The 18042-nt window shown below is 40.9% G+C and overlaps 1 protein-coding gene and 1 pseudogene across 6 annotated transcripts in view; both read left to right on the plus strand.

Annotated features, from left to right (window-relative positions):
• The window catches only part of LOC145484908 (nuclear pore complex protein Nup133-like), a 97862-nt gene extending 89207 nt beyond the window's left edge, over positions 1 to 8655 (plus strand). For all 5 annotated transcript variants that reach the window (XM_081463532.1, XM_081463531.1, XM_081463535.1 and 2 more), the window contains 4 exons: positions 118 to 198; positions 1784 to 1857; positions 2925 to 3010; positions 8142 to 8655. In XM_081463532.1, the coding sequence (XP_081319658.1) occupies positions 118 to 198; positions 1784 to 1857; positions 2925 to 3010; positions 8142 to 8293 (393 nt within the window). In that variant the 3' untranslated portion in view covers positions 8294 to 8655. The remainder of the gene's footprint in view (positions 1 to 117; positions 199 to 1783; positions 1858 to 2924; positions 3011 to 8141) is intronic.
• A 2385-nt stretch (positions 8656 to 11040) lies between these two features.
• LOC145484910 (uncharacterized) overlaps positions 11041 to 18042 on the plus strand; it is a 437829-nt pseudogene continuing 430827 nt past the window's right edge. The window contains exon 1 of the transcript XR_014049106.1: positions 11041 to 11428. The product of XR_014049106.1 is annotated as an uncharacterized LOC145484910 (transcript). The remainder of the gene's footprint in view (positions 11429 to 18042) is intronic.

An 18042-nucleotide genomic window follows, 5' to 3' on the forward strand; every position in this document is an offset into this window, starting at 1 on the left:
GATAACACGCGTGTATCCGTTCTTGTCATGTTGATCGATGATAATCACTTTACCAGATGAAAGAATAATGATGATTGTGAATGTTGTTGAATGTAATTTTTTGTATTTAAATTGCAGTTGCATATTGGAGATCAAAATTTAGGAGCGAATGAATATGATTTCAAAAAAGCCCTGGATATCCTTCATCTTGCTCTATTGGTAACTGTTCTTTGATAACTTAATTTAAACACTGCAAGAATTCATGGTAATCTCGTAGACGAGATAGACAAATACAAACAATTATTGTCACAATTACCATTTTTTCCTTCAAACAAATCTTGGTGACTTTGTAGTCAAGAGTTCTCTAAAACCTGTTTAACAACCAGGGTCTTTAAAATGGTTATGTGTGTGTGTGTAAATGAAGTGATATTGGTCCCTCCTCATCTCCAGCATCTCAGCACTTCAGTTCTAAAACCCTCAAGAAAGGCCACCAATTGTTTTACCTCTACCAATGTACTCTCCTACAATACTATACCTTGGTGAGATTGGAAGATAATTTTAAAATTGCTTCCTCAAACATTTAAATGTGCCTGAAAAATACCTCTGCTGTAATGGTGCAGTGCCGATATCACAAAGGCCGTGGGTTTGAATCTCGTTCAAGCCTAAATTCTCTTCAGGTTTTAATTTGACAGCTGCTGTCTTTGCATCTTTTTCCGCAGTTCAAATATATGATCTTTCATATAATCTCTTGAGTTCTTTCTTCTGATAACGAGAGATTTGGAAAAATGTTTCAGGATATTGATATTAAAACATGACGTTTCGGCGACGACATAATTTGATAATGGTTACCTGTCGTCGCCGAAACGTCATGTCTTAATATCGCTACTTTTTATCCTGAAAAGCTCTTCACAGTGAAAATGGCCTCGACACAAGTATAAGCACAAGCTCAATGATCAAATTTTTCCTTTTTTTGTGCTTGCGTTTGTGCTTGTATTCGCTTTATAACGTGTGAAAACGGAACACCACGGGAAGCACACTTTACAGATTCCACTGCATCGGATCATATTTGAACCAAATGGTGGAGGCCACGGTTGATTTTGATGAAAAGTCTTCCAAGGTTGTTCAGAACTAAAGAATATTGCGTGACAAAGAGTGTGGGGAATTTAAAGACAGAGACAAAAAGGCACAAGCAACTGTGATTTTGTTTTAAAAATAACAAGTGTAAACGGCATAAGCTCTCTCGATGAGCAGTTTATGTTCTTAGAGCAAATACAAAAATATTGTTTCAGTACAAAAAAAAATTGCAAAACAATTATGTGAAATGGACAGAGATACATGAGATTCTTATCTGGGAAAAAATTAGATATTTTTTTCTCTTTTTAAATGACCTTGTTCTTAATTAGTGAATCGGTGTTGCCGCTTTAAATGTACTGCATCCAGTTGAAGTCAATACTGTGCTTCCTGTGACAGTTTTCTAGTCTCCAATTTTCGTAATAACTCCTCCTAGAAAAAAAACCCTCGTGAGAACTGTCAACCGAAACATAAATTGACTTATATGCAAGCTGTAAGAACTTGGTTTTTCAGTCGCAGGCGCTGATGCTTGCCCCTCTCCACCCCCGTGGTCAGCGCCATTACACTGAATCATCAGCACGTCAAGGATTGTTTGTTTGAACTGCCTTGATTGCAGCATTTATATGTTTTAACTATCAAGAGAGAGAAAAGATCTTTTACAAGGCTATTTCATGTTTACTGGTTAACAAGCATATTAAGTTTCTCACATGTTCTTTTGTTTAATTGTTAATAGACTGGCCATTATGATTTCGATCAAGCTGCGGCCATTAAGCTTCACATCTGGTGCAAAGCTCTACTAAGAGATGAGTATGTTGAAGTAGTCTTAAAATAGCATGAAACCTTAATAATGATTTGACGTACAATGATCAGCCACAGAAGAATCCAGTTTGACAGCTCAGACAAAATTGAGATGGATTTCATTGTGCATAGATCATCTAAAGGTTTTAAAAAGGTATCCCTATTATTTACATTTAGCTGGGATATTATTTATCTATAGTTTGCTACGTTAGTTCCGCGATCACGTTAAAATACCCATGGTGTTTTAAGACTTTTGTAGCACAAATGAAAACTACCAAAAATGCACAATTAAATAGCTCAGTTACATTTCATGGAAATTTTGTAACAATTTCATTCGTGGAACTCTTCCTACCTTGATGAATATGTCACAGCATTTTAAGTTGGGATATAAAGATGAGGGCTTTGCTTCAAACTTCGTGTATATATGCAAGAAGGCCAGAAAAGCCAAACAAAATAGAAGTTATTTCTACGTGGCACTGAGATATATATCTTTATACTTTAAACAAAGAAAAAACAAAGAACAATAGAAGTGGTTTCACACAATCTTAGAAGTGCTCAATACAAATACATGCAGAGCGAAATACCAATTACAAATTAAGATAGAAACTATAACTGTTATGGTTTCTATCTTAATTTGTTTTTATATTTAGAGCGGTTTTCAATTGTGTCGAAAGTAATAGACCAATTTCGATATATTAAAATTCAGCCTAACACAATAGACCGCAGCACGAGGCTCTGGGGAATAAACCCCACAAACTCTGTAGTTATTCCCCAGAGCCTCGCACTGAGGTCTATTGTTTTAGGCTGAATTTTAATATATCGAAATTGGTCTATTAGACAATTACTTTCGTTTTGGTTTTGGTTTTACTACGGTTTGAGATTGGCTGAGTAGTCTAATTGGTAAGTAATTGGTTTGGTTTTGGTTTTAAGACACTCAGTTGAAAACCATTCTATACCTTATAATTTGTATTTTTTTGAAATAAAAAACTGCATGTGGGCAAAAGTGTGCCGTACTGGTTCCACAACTAACTTATTCAATGCATGATAACGGAAGTGTTTTTTCTTTCTGTCAACAGCTGGTCATCACTCTCAGTGAAAGAGCCTCTGTTGACTGCTAAGAATACAGTTTTTTTCAAGATTGTTGAACTAGCTTACACACAAGGTACTGCACGTATTTCTTTTCTTTTCATTTTTTTGTAGTTTGATCATGAAATACTAACCCACAAATGGTTCATAAATGAAACGAGTTTATACCTCAAATGAAAACTACCCACATAGTAGTGTGCCTCACAGGATTTTCTTCAATGATTCTGATGATGGGCACAGACGTACTTAGCATTAACATTTGTTTGCTATCGTTTAATTGCCCACTGATAAAGGTCAGTTAGTTCAGCCAGTAGTTGCAAGTGTTCAAGACCTACACTTTACTTTGGTACATCGTGGCTAAGAGAACCTTACTCCTTTGGGATTTATTATTTGGTTTGTTCATTTATTATATGACTGAAAAAATTATTTCTTTGTGATTGGCTGAGAGCAGGCCAATTTATCGTTAATCGTTCGAAAGCTCGAACAATTAAGGATTTTACACTGCAAGTGATATTTGAAAATTCTCTCAAATTCCACTCGCCTTAAGGCTCGTGCAATTATGAGGGAATTTTCAAATATCACTCGTAGTGTAAATCCCTTATTGGACTCTCATTCATACGATTTCCTGTACTATATAATTATGAATAAGTAAATTTTGCGATGGCTACAAGTCTGTCGTGTTATTCAAATAACTATATCAAGGTTGCCACAGGTCAGGAAATGCTCAGAAAAAAAAAATTCTTTAAAGTCAGGGAATTTTCACATCGATATTCTTACTTAATGGAGAAGGAAAATTTATGGAAATCTTATGAGTCTTATTGAACGAATGGAAAGGAAGGCTGTAAGTTCACAGTAGAAGCTGCTACTAGATCTGACATTTTGCATTATTTGGTCAGGGAAATTGTATTTTTAGCAGGGAAACGTCAGGGAATTTTAATGAGTGATGTCTGTGGCAACCATGGACCTGCCCACGTGACATTTGGCTCAGCAGCCAGGCACTTTTTTCTCTGCTATCCAGAAATGCTGGCGATTGCAGAAAGTAACGAAAATAACCAGTTTCCAGATAACGATTTTTCAATTGGAAGAGACAAACTTCATTGTACTTCCTTCACGATTCGATTGTCAGGCAAAGTCTTCATTTCTTTTCTTTCACAAACCTACATGATACTGGTGGTAAGTTAGGGCGCGACAAAGGCTAGCATATTTTGAGTTCGAAAGCGATCGAAATAGTTAACGAATGATTAAGAGCTCCAGATGATATTTAAACACAAGAAAGGGAAAAGCAAATGCTTCCTTTCGGTAAGTGATTTCTTGACATAAACATACGTTTAAAGGAAAGACAATGAAAAAGAAAACTTGCGAGACAACCTCAGATAGTGCAGAGTGTAATGTATAGCTCTGACGCAGTACTCATAACACAGTTCCTATATAACCCCTGTCATTCACACCTGGTTTGTATTGACCTTGCTAGTCAGCTAGGGATTTTGACGAGACATAATCTTAGCAGTGTGTATGTTTGATGTGTGTATTTTCATTCACAGTCCAAGAATAACTTACAGTTAATTACCGCTTGTCAAGACAGCTCTCGAAGTTTACTGTAGTGTTTTACGTCGATTTTTGCTCATTTTAAATTAAATAATACATTTAGGCAGCAAACGTGATAATTTTACTCTTCACGAAAACGTTTGTAACTTGATACTTTTGTTTTCCTTGCAAAGGTATGTAACCTGAAACTCTTGTTTTCTCGAAAACACACGGAAGATGTGCTTGTATTCTTTTCACAGTTAGAGATAAATGGGAGAAGTTGAATGTCGGATGAAGAAATGGAAGAGGAACGATTTGCTTTATTTAAAACGCAAATTTTCTTTTGACCGATAAACAAAAATTAATCTAATTATCAAATTGTCACGGAACAGCACGTTCTGTTGCCACCTTTGGCGTTAACAATAAAACCACTTAAATTTAAAATACACACTGATATCGATTAATACAACTGAAAAGCGTTTCAACGAGAGGTATTGAAAGTAAACAGCGCTACTTGACCGAGATTACATCCTTCATCGGTGAATGAGTCCACTCAGAGACTGATAAAATTTATGCTTTCAGTAGGTGCCATGGAGTCTGCAGCAATATTTGAGCAGTCTCCTGGGTTTTTTGTACAATATGACAAGTTTTAATGCCACTTACTCGGGAGAGTTTCGGTTGGGGGTATGAACATTTTGGTCTCTTTGATAGAGACAATTTAAGGATGAAATAAACGCGCTAGTGTAGTTTGAAAACAACTAATGATATTTCTTGAACCAAGTTAGGCGTTATTCCAAAAGACACCCAGTCACCCTAGCATTCTTGTATCGTGCTAACGATGCTAGAACGCATGCGTATGACTTATTAGCGTTTTACCACAAGGAAAAGCGCTCAACGTTAGTGTGTGATCTTGTATGAAATGTATCTCTCACCAGATATGTAGTTGACACTAACGCTTATTAATCTGCGCATGCGTTTAGGGCAAATATTGGTTTTGTTCTAAAGAGAAAAGTACCACAAGGAGAGCAAGGGGCTTTCTGAAACAAATACATAGCTTTTCGAAATCATCAGGGAAGTAACGTAGGTACGTGCACCTCCCATTTTACATAGTGCTCACAGGTACCTACCTCATCCTACCCCCTTTACTACAAGCCTAATTAATTAATTGAAGTTAATTAATTATACAAACATTAAAGTTTACACCTTATTTCCATAGTGCTTTAGCCACGTCAACCCCCAAATCATCCCAATAGTGCACTCTGCACTAAAAAGTACTGCCTGTGGGATTTGAACCTACTTACTCACATACAAGAGACAAATGATAAACTAACTGCGCCACATCTACAATGTTCTTGGTGGTACGCAGTTCACACAAGCTAAGCGACTAGCGACAGTAGAGCTTATGTCACAATGTGAACATCAACATAAAAGCATACGGATAATTTTCCTTTAATATGTCGTTGTGATTCAGAGCCAACTTAAATTTTCGAAAATTTAAGGTGGCTCTGAACCCTACCTACAGAATTGTTTTAAACTTTGCCAAAAGTTGCGTCTTATCATGCTTACCAAAAGTTGATAATATAAAAAAATTTCACCGTGCCGTTTTTGAATTATAAGCCCCTAAAGCTGTAATTAAGGGTATTTTTAAGAGGTCATACTGTTGCTATGGTAACCTATTGTGTCACGAAAATGATAACAACGCATTCACCATTGATTGGGCAGTTTTTTGATACCATGACTGTAGCATCAAGTGATAAAGAGTGGTTATAACGACCCATCAAAATCTAAGTGCTGGAAACTGTTTTGAGCCACCTCAAGTATGTGGCAGATTCCGTCGCCGAGTATATAAATCAACTTATTTCGTAAAGAGGCAGTATCCAACTTTGAGCTGGGTCAGTATCAAAACAAGTTAGCGGACAATCAGGTGGCCTGTACATTGTACGGATTACAATTGACTTGAGGTTTCTGACCTGAAGATTAATCCAAAGTTGATGTTAAGTGTCCAAAATGATTGATATGTTGTCAAGTACCCTGACCTTGTAAATTTGCTGGACGTAAACACCCACCCGCCGCCTGGTTTGGTGTTTGGATCGACCCGATAGAGATCATAGCTTGGGATTTCGAGTTCCCGGTCGGTGATGGAGCCGTTTAGCCAGGTCGAGCCAGGTCTTCGATAGGGTGAACACGTCGAGCTTATTCAATAAGATGGTATCTTTGACGAAATGAAGGTGCTCGCGGTTCTTGAGGGAGCGAACGTTTAAATGTCCAATCTTAAGATCACCACTGTTTTATTTTATTGTGTTTTTTTTTTTTTACTCCATGTCCTTTTATTTTGTTATATATCAGGGTCCGAAATTAACTTTTTTAGGCAGGCGCCAACTGGCGACTGAAATTTTTTTTTCAGTCGCCATATGGAAAAATGTGGTCGCCAAAAAGTGTGAATAAAATTTTTCCTTCGCAGCGAAACACAAACCGAAATTTTTGGTCGCCAGATGGAACATTCGGCTCGCCAATTTTTCTTTTAAGAATCGGAACGAAGAGAACGCGTTTGGGGTCGCAATGATGGCGATTTTTCCGCTAACGATAACATTAAATACAAACACGCTGATTATTTATACACCTACCACTGAAAACCCACGACGAACGAATCGAATGCCGGCCATATACGCAGTTTCGTGCGACTGCCATATGTTTCAAGTCAATTTTATACCTTCTCTTGTCTCTACCTTTTGGAGCAGAAATGTACCAGACTGAAAAATGCCGTTTGGTTCTTCGCTCTATGTGCAAAACGATCTTTCCTTTCGCGTTCTGTCAAGACGATCGATGGATCGCCATGTTGAATATCGAAATCTTCCACTAATTTCTTCGCGGATGTTCCGTCTCCACTTTGTAATAAATTACGGAAAGAGTTCAGGACATCTTTGGACACCACATCGCCTGAATAAATGTTCATGGCGAAAGAACGCACGTGGCCTTCTGCGCCCGCAATACGTATGTTATGGGAAACCGCTGGAAAAAACATGGCGGCGAAGCTTCGCAGTGATCGTAGCTGTGAAACGTTGTGGTAGATTTATAATAACAGGAAAATCGGTTTTATACTTCAAAAGCAGCCGAAAGGTAAAAATTAAGTGACCAATTGGCGGGCGGCTTTGAATTTTATTTTAATCGATTTGGCTGAAAATCAAAGTTTGTGTTATTATCGTGGCTTGAAATAGTCAATCGCCCGCTGGCGACCAGCTGTGAAATTCTGGTCGCCAGTGCAAAAGTTTTAGTCGCATTGGCGACCAGGAAAGCGCAATTTCGGACCCTGTATATTTCACTGAAAAGCCCCAAGGGGACATAAACGTATGTGTGTATGCGTGTGTGTGTGTGTATGTACCTACACTAATTGATCGTAAATATAAAACACCTGCTTTGGTTCAGTGTTTTGATTCACTGAGTTATATCCTCAGTATTTATAAATCATAAAGTAGATGTTCTATGGTAGAACATTTAAGACTACTCTCTGAAACTACCTGGCTGACCTTCAATGAGCAACTAAACAATAATGCAAAAAAAAAACTAAACAATAATGCACGGCGTGGTAGTGTGACATAGGAAATCCTGTGTGAATTGTCTTGTGATTTCTTCTATCGGTGTTTCAAAATTATCGACATGGATGTTTTTTTTTTGTTTTTTTTTAGGTATTGAGCTTAGAGAGTTTATTCCTTCCCTGGAATCCCTATTTGAAGCGGAAGAACTGACAAATGTCGGTCTGGCTGAAAATCCTCAGTTCCGGTTTCTTCTGAAATCAGGATATGAGCAGATCGCGAGAGCCTCTAGTCTCACCAGTTAAAGCTAGGATCACGTGTGTCATCATTTGACCCTGTTTCCAGTTTGACTTATGGTCCCTCCCAAGTCCCAACCATGTAAAATTAAACCGATAGCCACTTGCTATAAAACAAGTGAAATTTTTCAAAGCCTGCCTGTGCGTGAAATGTAACTGGGATCCTTTTATTATATATTAAGCTTGTTACACCATTGCAATTTAACCGTGTTATTAAACGATGACGTAAATCATGGTTCAGCACTCCTCTTTCTCCCGTAATAATTAGAGTCCGCGATCCTTTTGTACAGTCCAGTTTCAACACCGGAAATCCTCCATTATTGGGTGGCAATTTTGATTTGCTACATTGTCGTGCCCAGAGGCCATGATCCTTTTGGTCAGCACCAAGAATCGCGACCTCTGGGAAGGTCCAACACCGGAAATCCGCGACTCACTGACTTCCCGTCACTGTGTGCATGTTCAGTCATGTCTGACAAATCTGATTGGCTGAGAATACGAAACGATTACTCTGTGTACGCTCAGAAAATTGGACCTTCTCACAAGTCGCGATTCTTGGTGCTGACCAAAAGGAGCGCGGCCTCTGGGGACGAGAATGGACTCAAATCGAGTACTCTGCGCATGCTCAAATGACCGGGCCCGTCACAAATCCTGCTGATGACCAAGAGGATTGCGGCCTCTGGAGACGAGAATGACACTGCTAGTTCTTGCCTGCATGCTAGAATCGTCGGCCAATGACGTCACATGTAAATGACACGAAACAATAAAAGGTAGCGCGGGCAAGACGCGGGGGTTTCTTGGCAAGTAAGTGTTCGTTATATGTCTCCATTTTAACGCAATGTGGTTGAAATTTCATGGTTATATATCAAAGCTCGAGGGAAACTGTGCCGTTTCTTGACCAGCATTTATAACAAGACTTTCAAGCGCTTTTGCTATGGAAATGGGTAACACGATTGCGCTAATAACATTTGTTGACTATGGCAAGCGGTGACGAAAAATTCAGTTTGTATCCAGCAGCCAAGATTGAAATTAATTGGCATCGACGGAAAACTGTCTTCTGAAGCCAAGATTATAAGAGAAAGTCTGAACCAAGCAGCAGCAATGCCAATACATTTCTGTTTGCGAGCGAAAAAGTCTTGGCCGAACGTGAATGAGATCATAGCAAATATCTGCTCTTCCATCTTCGAAGGAAGAATGTTTCCATCCCGGTAATTCCATCTTCAGTACTGACTGTATATAGATAACAAACAAATCGATTTGGACAAAAAGATATCTTAGCCAATAAATAGGCCATCTGTGGCTGCGCTTTTCAAAGACAGCATCCCAACTTAAACATGTCGTGGGGTTCACTGTCTGAAACTGCTTCACACCCAGGAGATTGATGGAAAATTTCTCAAACATAGTTTGACTGAACTCAGATGTTACCGACTACAGTTTTCTTCATTTTAATGCAAACTCTTTGGCAGGGTCTCTCATCTTCCCGCCCCCTGGGACGAGAGAGGAGAGAGGGTCTCTCCTCGAAAGATGAGAGACCCTGGGAGGTTGATTTAAAGCCGTATCTTTAAATATTCGATACTTTCTTTTGGTCAAAAAGCATGACATGCCTTCTTTTCTCAAATGATTGCGTGATGTACATTGTGACGCTCACCACGCGAATAGCACAGTGTATTTACTCTAAACTTTAAAACAATCGACTCGGTGGTATCTTGCGCCAGGGCTTAAGAGCAAGGATGTAAAGGTGATTCAGACGCTCACATTTATAGGTCGTGTAAAATTCGACACGTTATTTTATTTCAAAATCCTTGGTACAGTTTGACAGCCAGCTGACCCTAAACAGACCGCGATATAAATGCCGTGTTGAAAGCTGAACTTTCTAGACTAGCCGTTTTGTACTAGAGATCGGAGGTGACATGGCGGGAAAAGCCGAACATTCTAGATAAGTCGTTTTATATTGTTTTGTAACCCGGATGTAACGTTGCACGAATTGTTTTACCTCCCTATGGGGGTTGTAGAAACATGAGCTCGAAGAATAAATATGGAGTTCAAACATGGTGACCCGCGACGTGTTTAATCGCTAGCCTCGAGTGTTGTTTACTTTCGTTTGTCGCCAACGCCGATCGAAATGAAGACGAAACAAATTGATCAGCTGAAGAGAGCTCGCACAGGGTTGAGAGGCTGGATGAAAAGGGATTTTGACGTTATTAGAAACATGATTGAGTCCGACTCGCCTGAAATTGCTCGAGTGGAAGAAAAACTCGATTCGATTGTTACGAGATTGCAGAAAGCCGAGGATCTGCAGATGGAAATCGAGAAGCTCTTAGACGATGACTCTCAAGTAGGAGATGAAGTGGACGCCCAAGGACCATGGTTCGATATGGTAAGAGAACGAATTCATGATGTGAAATTATGGTTAAAAAACAGCCAAAAGCAAAATACAAGTGAGCAGCCTGAACCCATTGCACCATCACCAAAACATACGTCAAGTGCGCCTAAAATGAAGTTGCCAAAAACCGACCTTAGGAAATTCTCGGGCGATGTGTTGGACTGGCCAGAATTTTGGGACATTTTCAGAATAGCAATACATGATAACGTTGAAATACCTACTGTGCAGAAGTTTGTTTACTTAAAGCCCCTGCTATATGACGAAGCCGCAGGATACATTGCAAACATCAAAACTGAAGAGGCAAACTATGAAGTTGCTGTACAACGCCTGACATCTCGCTATGGCAAGGATGAAGTGCAAAAAACTCGCCTAATGACTAGCAGAAATGAAAGCACTTGAACAATCCAATAAAACTATGAGAGATGCATTGGATGAGCTTTGTGCAACTGTGCGAGCGCTTAAAGTACAAGGAGTTACTACTGAACAATATGGAACCCTTTTGATGCCTTTGATTGAATCAAAACTTCCCAAGGATTGGAGATTGGTGTGGGCCCGAGAAAAAGCTGGCTTATCAAAGGAGGATATAACATTCATGAAGCTGTTGAAATTTTTGGAACAGGAACTGGAAATTCGAGAGAGTGCTGACCAGACTGTTGAGATAGAACAGCCATCTAAACACCACCAGTCTATCAAAAAGGAAAAACCTTTGTTGCCAACTGCATCTGGTTTAATGGCTAAATCTGTAACCTGTACCTTCTGCAAGGGTCCACATAGTCCTAAACAGTGCTCTGTACCTATGTCGGTTGATGATCGCTTTAAGAAAGTGAAGGAAATAAGGGCTTGCTTTCGAAAACCATGCCTGTGTGGACGAGGATCCCATATCCCTCAGCTATGCAAGACTGGCGGAGTGAAAATTCCAGAAGTTCAAAACCCCATTCCAAGTACGGGTAGCCCACCAAACCACCCAAGTTGGAATCCTGCTGCCCCTCCTTATACACCAGCTAACCAGAGTCATTTGCCACCGTTATCTCAACCTCCAACAGCTGCTGTAATGTCTTCTGCTAAGAATGCTGACATCAAAACTGCTGGCGTGATGATGAAAACTGTGTGTGTTGTTATTGGGGATGTGGCTGTGAGAGCATTGTGTGACACTGGGGCCACTTTTACAATGATGTCATCGTTTTTGGCTGCAAATATACCAAAGAGAGTTGTTGGCAAATGTCATTTGCGGATTGAGACACTTGGAGATGTACTGGAAGGCGAATTCGATGTTGCTGAGGTGACTGCAAGAGGAATAAACCTTCCAAATACCTTTACCTTCCAAGCTGTAGTGATGGATGAGTTGTCTGGTGTCTATGAGAGGGTGGAGCCTGAGTCCTATCGAGCCCTTTAAGAGGTTGTTGGTGGTTGTTCAGTCCTTGCTGATCTCGCTGGCCCTGGTACAGATAGTATCGGTATTGTGTTTGGAGAAGATTGCTATGAAACCATTGTCCAAGGTATGACAATTAAATTGAGGAATGGCCTCAAAGGAACACCGACAATTTTTGGGTGGGTCCTTCATGGTGGAAGTGGATCCATTCCATTTGCGGGTGTGGCTGCCAGAGCTCATGTCCATGCATTTCGGGCCTCTGTTCATGAACAACTGCAGAACTTTTGGACTTTGGACCACCTTGGTGTTGCACAGGAGGAGGTGTTGGAACAAGACCTTGAGCTGGAGGTAAAGAATGCTATCCAACGCAACGAATCTGGGAAGTATGTTGTGTCATGGCCTTGGAAACCTCAAGCCCGAAAGCATTTAGCACTTAACAAGGCCCTTTGTCAAACAAGGCGCCATCGCATGGTGAGAAAGTTGACGCCTGAAGAGTACACAGCATATGGCATTCAGTTAAAAACACTCCTCGAAGAGGGTCACATTGAGCTGTTACCAGAAGCCTGCATTCCTCAGTCCTATCTTCCACATCAAGGAGTTGTTAAGCTTGATTGGGAGACAACTAAACTACGTATTGTACATGATGCCTCAGCTAAGTCTGAAGGAGGCCTTTCTCTTAATGATGCCCTTGAGAAAGGACCAAACCTTTTACCGCTGTTGTGGCGCATACTTCTTCGTTTCAGAGTTGGCAAAGTCGGTTTTGTAGGTGATCTTGAAAAGGCATTTCTGCAGCTGTCGCTTCGTGAGGAAGACCGAAATGTTTGTTGCTTCTTGTGGCTCAACCCGCAAGGGGAGATTGAGGTGTACAGATACAAAAAGGGTTTCTCTGGTGCCAAATCATCACCATTTCTGCTGCAAGTAGTCCTGAAACAGCATTTAGAGGGTTTCATCAGTGAATCACAAATGGCTTCCCAGCTTCTTCGCAACCTTTACATGGATGATCCGGTGAACTCAATGGAGAACACTGAGGAAGCAAGGGAGTTCTGGCGCGAAGCAGTGCGTATCTTCAAAGATGGTTGCTTTAACCTGCGGAAATTTCAGTCCAACGATGGCAATCTGCTCCATGAGTTTTCAGACAGCCAAGTGCAGCAACTTCACAAAGTACTTGGGGTTAGTTGGGACTTAAAATCTGATGAACTTCTTCCACTTGTTGATCTGGAAGTTATGGTACCCAAGAAACTTACGAAACGAGAAGTGTTGTCCTGTCTGTCTAAGATTTACGACCCATGTGTGCTAGTGAGCCTGGCTGTCACTCCACTGAAGGTTATTGTCCAAGACTGTTGGAAAGAGAAACTCGGATGGGATGAGGACGTTAACCCAGATTTGCGAAGACGTGTTGAAGAAGTATTGAAAGGGTTGTCAGGAGGAAACCATCTGAGAGTAAACCGATGGTTGGGAATAACACCCTCTCAGTGCAAGGACACAAAACTGTCACTTCACGTTTTCTGTGACGCCTCCTCTAGAGCCTATGCTGCGGCAGCCTACATTCGTGTTGCAGATACAAATGGGGACGTAACAGTGAATCTTGTTGCTTCGAAATGTCGACTTGCCCACCGAACGGAGACACAATTCCTCGCCTTGAACTTCTTGGTGCCTTACTGGGAGCTCGACTTCTGAATTCACTGAGATTGGAGTACAGCGGTGTCTTTAAGATTGATGATGAATTCCTTTGGACAGATTCCAGTGTTGCTCTCTCGTGGATAAGTCAGGGGCCGCGTGTGGGTGGAGTGTTTGTCGCTAACCGTGTGGAAGAGATTACTGCTGTTGGTGGAGTGTGGTTGTGGGTTTCAACAGATGAAAACCCTGCTGACTTACCTACTCGGGGTATGACGGTAGCTCAGTTGTCTGACTCCAAGATTTGGTGGAGCGGCCCGGAATGGTTGAAACGACCTGAGGTAGAATGGCCGAAGCATCCAAGGAACGACACAGATGCTGAATTGCTGATGATGGCCGTAGCTGATAATCAAGAACCGAAATATGTGGAGGAAATTGTTGACCCACCCCGAACGAGCAAGTACCTTCGCACTTTGAGAAGTGTAGCTTGGATTCTACATTGGCGCAAGTCTCCTAAAAACACCCAAAATATGCTGACCTCAGAAGAGTTGCAATATGCCAAAATGGTCATCCTGAAACAAGTGCAAAGGAAGTTTTTCTGGACGGAATTAGAGTCAATGGAAAATAGCCAACCAGTTTATCGCCAGTCTAGTCTGCGGTCCTTACACCCGTTCTTGGAAGGAGGATTAATCAGGATGGGGGTTCGTTTGCAACAAGTGGAAGCGACCTTTGAGGAACTCCATCCAGTGCTGGTTAATAAGTGTGGTGTTGTCAACCAATTGGTGTTTCATATTCACGAACAAATGCAACACGCCGGTACTGCAACAGTTATTTCAGAACTGAGACGCCAAGGGATTTGGATCCTGCGCTCTAAGAAATCAGTCTCATCAGTGATACGGAAGTGCGGGAAATGTAGCAGGTTCTTGGCGGCTCCTGCATCTGAACAGACACCTCCTTTCCCTAGGTGTCGTATAACTTGCAAGCGTCCCTTTGAAACAACTGGCATGGATCTAGGAGGACCGTTATGCCTGAAGGATAACAGCAAGGTCTGGTTCGTAGTATTTAGCTGCATGTCAGTTAGAGCCATTCATTTGGAACTTGTGACGTCGTTGTCTGTAGAAACGTTGACTCAGGCACTGCAGAGATTTATGAACAGAAGAGGTGTCCCACAGTTGTGCATAAGTGCTCACGGATCAAACTTTGTGGCGGCAGCTAAGTGGGCTAAAGAGAAGAATCTTGACATGAAGTGGCAATTTGTGGTGGAACGCGGACCTTGGTGGGGAGGAGCCTGGGAGAGGTTAGTGGGCATTGTTAAAGGCCTGCTACGTCGCTTGTTGGGCCATGATGTGCTTTCCTGGGAGGAATTAGAACCCGCTCTAACCGAGGTGGAGAAAGTCATCAACCACCGGCCTATCACTTACTTGTGGGAGTCGAGCAATCCTGATGGTGGTGTTCCTATCCCTTTGTGTCCTGAAAAGTTCCTGTTGCCACCGCGTGAAGACATCAAGGAAGAAGGAAGAGAACTAAACATCTCTGATGAATTTCAGTGGAGAAAAAAGTGGCTGTCCTCCTTGAATGACATATGGAAGAAAGAATACTTGCATCAAGTGCTGGGTTCACAAGGGGAAGTTTGGAAGACTGCCAAATCCTTTAAAAGAAGGAGAAGTTGTCCTTGTAGCTGATGACAGAGAAAAACGTCTAAATTGGAAGATGGGGGTTGTCCGGCAGCTTATTCTTGGCAGAGATGGAAGATGCCGTGCTGCGACTGTCCAGGTGAAGTCGGGACTGCTAACCCGACCAATTTGCGAACTGTACAAATTGGAGCTCTGTGCTGAATCTGACAATCTCCCGCCCATTACAAGCTCACCAGAGAGTACTGAACAAGATGGTGGGGTGTTAGACAGCGAGACCGAGACGATGGAGGATGAAGATGAAGAAGCTGAACCTGAAGTCACCCTTCCACAGAGGACTCGGAGAGGAAGAGAGATTGTTCGTCCAAGTCGCTATAAGGACTGACCAAGTTGCTTTAAGGACTGATTAAGTCGCAACAGGCTACCGCAAGTTGCGAGGTGGAGGATGTTGAAAGCTGAACTTTCTAGACTAGCCGTTTTGTACTAGAGATCGGACGTGACATTGCGTGACAAGCCCAACATTCTAGATAAGTCGTTTTGTATTGTTTTGTAACCCGGATGTGACGTTGCACGAATTGTTGTACCCCCCTATAGGGGTTGTAGAAACATGTGCTCGAAGAATAAATATGGAGTTCAAACATGCCGTTAGCTCTTCGCCATCCGACCAAGGGGCGGAGTATTTTGGTAAAGATATAAGGAGCTACACAAAGGTCGAAAGGAAGAATCGTGAAAATGTAAAAACACGTCTCGCCGTGAAAGTTCCATGAAAAACCTAAGAATGTTTGATGTGGTTGGAAGGTCTCAACACGATGATATCCACTCAAACGAAAACATTTAACCATCCAAGAACGAACGTCCAAGATCGTTAAATCCAGGCAAAGCTGTAGCAATGGCTATCTGCTCTATCATTGTTCATTTTATTAAATCCATTTTGAAATCACTGGTTAACCTTGCAATCTGATTGGCTCTCAGTGGTGCGATTTATTCGCGAATCGCACTATTTTTTGCACTAAATCGCATCTTTTTCTCAGCCAATGAAAATGGGACAGTAAAACAAAACAACAAATCAGATCTCAAGATAAGTTTAAAGTAATCAATAAAATTTGGGGAAAATGAAAGGCAAAAAGCCATTGTGTGGAGAATTTTGCAACTACTATTGCCAAAACTTTGTCGTTATTGTAGTTTTCTCCAAAAAAAATTGACGAATTTAATTAATGACAGTTTCTGAATGACGATTATGAGCTCCTTCAAGCAGAAGACCTGCTTTAATGGAAGTTTCCAACTTTCAGTGCCCATTTTGACGTATATTTTGGCGATTTTTCTTCAACATCTGCTCAAGATATGTATGATACCGAGTACAGTACAACATATACAAACGAAAACCACACAACAACAAATTCAGAGCCATCTCAAGAAGGTAGGTGTTTCCAGGTTTGCGGTAGTTTCCAACGAAGCAACAAAATAGCTCAACTCTGTCGCTGTGAATAAACATAGTCAAAATACGCCTCACTGCACAAAACAGTGAATGAACGAACGTCTTACGAAGCCGGTGCCAGTCCCGCCATCTTTGAAATATGATTTCAGAGCTGCTTGTTTCTTTGTCATGCTCGAATGAGTTTTCGTCACTTGACATCGTTTTGCATAATAAATGAGACGTAAAGGCGTTTCCGGTTCCACTTTTTTGAACAAAACATGGGTACTGGGACCAAGAATCTAAAATTTAAGGCGATAAAATCGTGCGATTTCAAAATGGATCTAATAAAGTGGCAATTGAATTTCGTGTCGTGCAATTTTGGTCTGTGATTTCAAATCGAACTCGCGCTTCGAGCTCGTTCGATTTTGAAATCACTCGTATGATTTCAGACACATGAAAAAATTACTCGATTCTGATTGGCCAAGAGCAGTACGGTTTAAGTGTAACACCAGTGCAAAAAGTGTAACACCAGTGGAAATTACACATCGAAATTCGGGATTATGATTGACTGAAAGACAATAGGAACTTTTCTAAGAAAATGATATCACGTAAAACGATAACGAAAATTTTGTGCTGAAACTTTGAAAAAAGTTTTCTCAAATGAGAAAAATGGCTTCAAGAAAGGTCTTCCGGCCCTTCCTCCGCGCGAATTTTTTCATGTTTATATAATTTGTATAGGTAATCATACGGTTTTGAGTTCAATTTGGAGTTAATTTGCACTTGTGAGTTTTTCAAAAAGCTGAAATTACACTCGCCGAATCGGCTCGTGCAATTCCAACTATTTGAAAAACACACTCGTGCAAATTAATTCCAAATTGAACTCGAAACCGTATGATTACCTATACAAATTGCACTCCACTCAGTTCAATTACCATTATTTATTACTTAGCGCGCGCTTATGCATGACGTGGCATGTGAATTTGCGTGCGCAGTAAGGATGCGCAGAAACGATTAACGCGAACGTCCTTAAATCAAGAATTAACCTTTTCTTTTCATTAGGCTGAATAGAAACCGACAATGGTTTGTAAAAATTGGTTTATAGGACACCTGCTTTATGCGCTCGGATTCCAGAAGTTATTTGATAGATCCCACCTTAAAGTGTCCATATGGCCTACAGGGTTTTTTGTGGTTTTGGTATCTCTATAACATCTAAAAATGTATTCAAACCAAAAATGAATTCCGATGGTTTTTTTTGCCATGAAATCACGCTTTAAATTTCCCTCTTCGGCCACGCCCAATGAAGTTGACCGCGTAATGAAAGATTGGTGATGAATGACGTCACTTCAGGAT

This window comes from Orbicella franksi, chromosome 4 (assembly GCF_964199315.1).
Source record: "Orbicella franksi chromosome 4, jaOrbFran1.1, whole genome shotgun sequence".
Lineage (NCBI taxonomy): Eukaryota > Metazoa > Cnidaria > Anthozoa > Scleractinia > Merulinidae > Orbicella > Orbicella franksi.